A 2,790-nucleotide genomic window follows, 5' to 3' on the forward strand; every position below is an offset into this window, starting at 1 on the left:
TAGAAGGAAATAATAAAAAAAAGGGTTTATGTCTAAACACAATAGGTTGAGGCTGCTATTGGCATGGCTAAATTGTGCCTGGATTTTGTTCTGCAAACCTTTTCCATTAACATTTCTGTCGGGAAAGCTAACTCTTTAGAGATGTAATGAAGCATCTGATTTTAATTTGGTTGTAGAACAAGGGGTTACTCTCTGGATGGTGCACAGCCAAGCTCAGAGCTACACCCAGCTCTGTTTCCTTATACAGACCATGCTGACTGCTCCAGCACGAGCAGCACGTGGGAAAGCAGCAACCCTCAGCCTTGCTCTAAGCAAATTAAAGTAGCTTTGGAACAGGAAGGATTTTCTCTGTGACAAAGATTTGACTCTTTTCATCATCATTTTGCCCCCAGTTCCTCCAGCCCAACTGTTGCTCAGACAAGTGCTTATGTGGCTTTTGGCCCTTCTCTTTCATTCCTCCCCTTGATGCAGGGAATGCATCTCCACCCTCTTCAGTCACTACCTTCACTTGGCACCTCCTGCTGATTTCCTAAATGTTTGCTCAGCCCTGCACAAACCCTGCTGTTTATGTCATTTCAGCTCCTGTCTGAGATAAGACACAACAGATCCTATGGGACATCTTAGGGTTTTTCTGCATTTTCTACAGGATTGTGCTCTAGCAAAGCTCAACCCCTGGTCGACTCCTTTAGCGCTGCTTGGGCTTCTAGTCTGAGAAAGCTGAACAGACAGGGGGGAACTGCTACAATAATTGACCCACACCCAGAAAAAACATTAAGACTTGCTGGGAAATCACAGTGGAGCCTGAATCCTTCTTTACAAAACCCTGTTTGTCCAGGGGATGGATGTGGGGCTGCCTGCCTGCTGGCTGGACACCGCAGAGCTCAGAGCCAGCTGAGACATGTCAGGAAAACAAGGCAAAGAGACGGGGAGGAGCCTCACTTGGGCTTTTCTGTTTATCCCCTGTCTCTGCTTATTAAGCCTTCACAGAGGAAACACAATGTCTGCCCTTCACTGCAATTTCAGAGCCTTTTCGAGCTGCTCTCGTTCCCAACATGTGGCTGAATTAGTCAGCACACTGTAGTTGCCCAACGAGGTATTGCTGCTGCTCTTCCAGCAGAAAATTGCTCCTAGTAAAGGTTTAGACATTTGGCTTATGCTTTTCCACACCTAAACAGATGTTGCATATCCTCTGGATCGAAGGAGCACTAGCACTGGCACCACATCTGCTGTGCAGGAATGTTTGGGGAGCTTCTTGCACGTGGCATTCTGAGACAAGGCAGGTGTTTCCCCATCCAGAATTCCCAGTATTAGGGCCACAACATCTTTAGCTGCACTGTACCTAAGATGCCAATGCAGAGGGACCCATGGTGATCCTATATAATATCCATATTCGCCCTTGATATGGAAAAAATCCCACCTACCCTTGTGACACTTGACACCTGAGCTCCTTGAGGAAGGAGCCTGGGGTTTATCTGTCCCAAATCAGCCATGTGGTGTGTCCTGCAAGAGCAGATGGGATAGCTGGAGGCTGCTGAGCCAGGCTGAGGTGGAGCCTGTCCTCATGGCAGGTGAGCTGAGCATGTCATAATGGCACAAAGTGCTGGCTTGGTGGTCCCTACCCTAGGCCCCAAGGACACCTCTGCAGACAAATTTAGGGAATGGACAGCTGTTTTAGCCACGGGGACACTGCTTCTGCTTTCACTCCTCTGCAGGGTATTTGCAGCCAAGAGAGCAGGCCTGGCCAAAAAGGTTGCTGCAAAACTCACTAGAGATCTGCCTCCTGGGAACATGCAGTCACCATCTGGTCTCCACATTCATAACACCAAACAAGTGCTTCATAAACAGTGCTCTAATAACAAATACCAGAGGAATTAATAATAATCTCGCTATTATTTTCTAATGTTCTCGCTTTCTGAAGAACATTTATGCTGTCTGAACGAGCTCTTCCGGAAGAACAACATCTGGCACCCACATGAATACCTGATGAAATCCGGATGATGCTGGGGATCCCTGGATATTTCTTGCCAGTGAGAGCCTCGTTTTGTGCCACCGTGGCTCACAGTAACAGTGCCTTTCTCTTTTGTTCTAGGTGCATAGCGTAATGTCCATGCTGTACTACACTCTGATTGTAGCTTTTTTGATCGGCACACAGGCAGCTCCAAAGTCAGAGGACAATGCTCCACTGGAGTATCCTGCAGAACACTCCCTGCTCAATACCCAGAGGAGCAACAGACACCACGTTCCAGTTCCACAGACATCCCACGGCCAGGCCACGTGGCTCAACAGCAGAAGGGAAGCTATAAATATCACCATGGACCCCAAAATCTTTAGGAAGAGGCGATTCCGGTCTCCTCGGGTGCTGTTCAGCACGCAGCCCCCTCCAGTGACAGGGCAAGGACAGAGTTTGGGATTTCTCAGTGGGACAGGAGCTCTCAACAGGACTGCCAGGACCAAGAGGAGCACACACCCCGTGCTGCACCGAGGAGAGTTCTCGGTGTGCGACAGCGTCAGCATGTGGGTCGGGGACAAAACCACAGCCACTGACATTAAAGGCAAAGAGGTGACAGTGTTGGGAGAGGTCAACATCAACAACAATGTCTTTAAGCAGTACTTTTTTGAGACCAAGTGCAGGGACCCTAAGCCTGTGTCCAGCGGGTGCCGCGGGATCGACGCGAAGCACTGGAACTCCTACTGCACCACCACACACACCTTTGTCAAGGCTCTGACCATGGAGGGCAAACAGGCAGCCTGGAGGTTCATCCGAATCGACACAGCCTGTGTGTGTGTGCT

At 49.3% G+C, this 2,790-nt stretch overlaps 1 protein-coding gene across 1 annotated transcript; it reads left to right on the top strand.

The window, feature by feature from the left end:
* Positions 1-2,098: 2,098 nt before the first annotated feature.
* NGF (nerve growth factor (beta polypeptide)) lies at positions 2,099-2,785 on the top strand (the record flags this gene model as incomplete). Its single annotated transcript, XM_009071934.1, has 1 exon — positions 2,099-2,785. A coding segment is annotated over exon 1 (684 nt), but the record flags the coding sequence as incomplete, so codon positions are not given.
* Between the last annotated feature and the right edge of the window lie 5 nt (positions 2,786-2,790).

The sequence above is a fragment of the Acanthisitta chloris genome, unplaced genomic scaffold, assembly GCF_000695815.1.
Source record: "Acanthisitta chloris isolate BGI_N310 unplaced genomic scaffold, ASM69581v1 scaffold24983, whole genome shotgun sequence".
NCBI classification, from domain to species: domain Eukaryota; kingdom Metazoa; phylum Chordata; class Aves; order Passeriformes; family Acanthisittidae; genus Acanthisitta; species Acanthisitta chloris.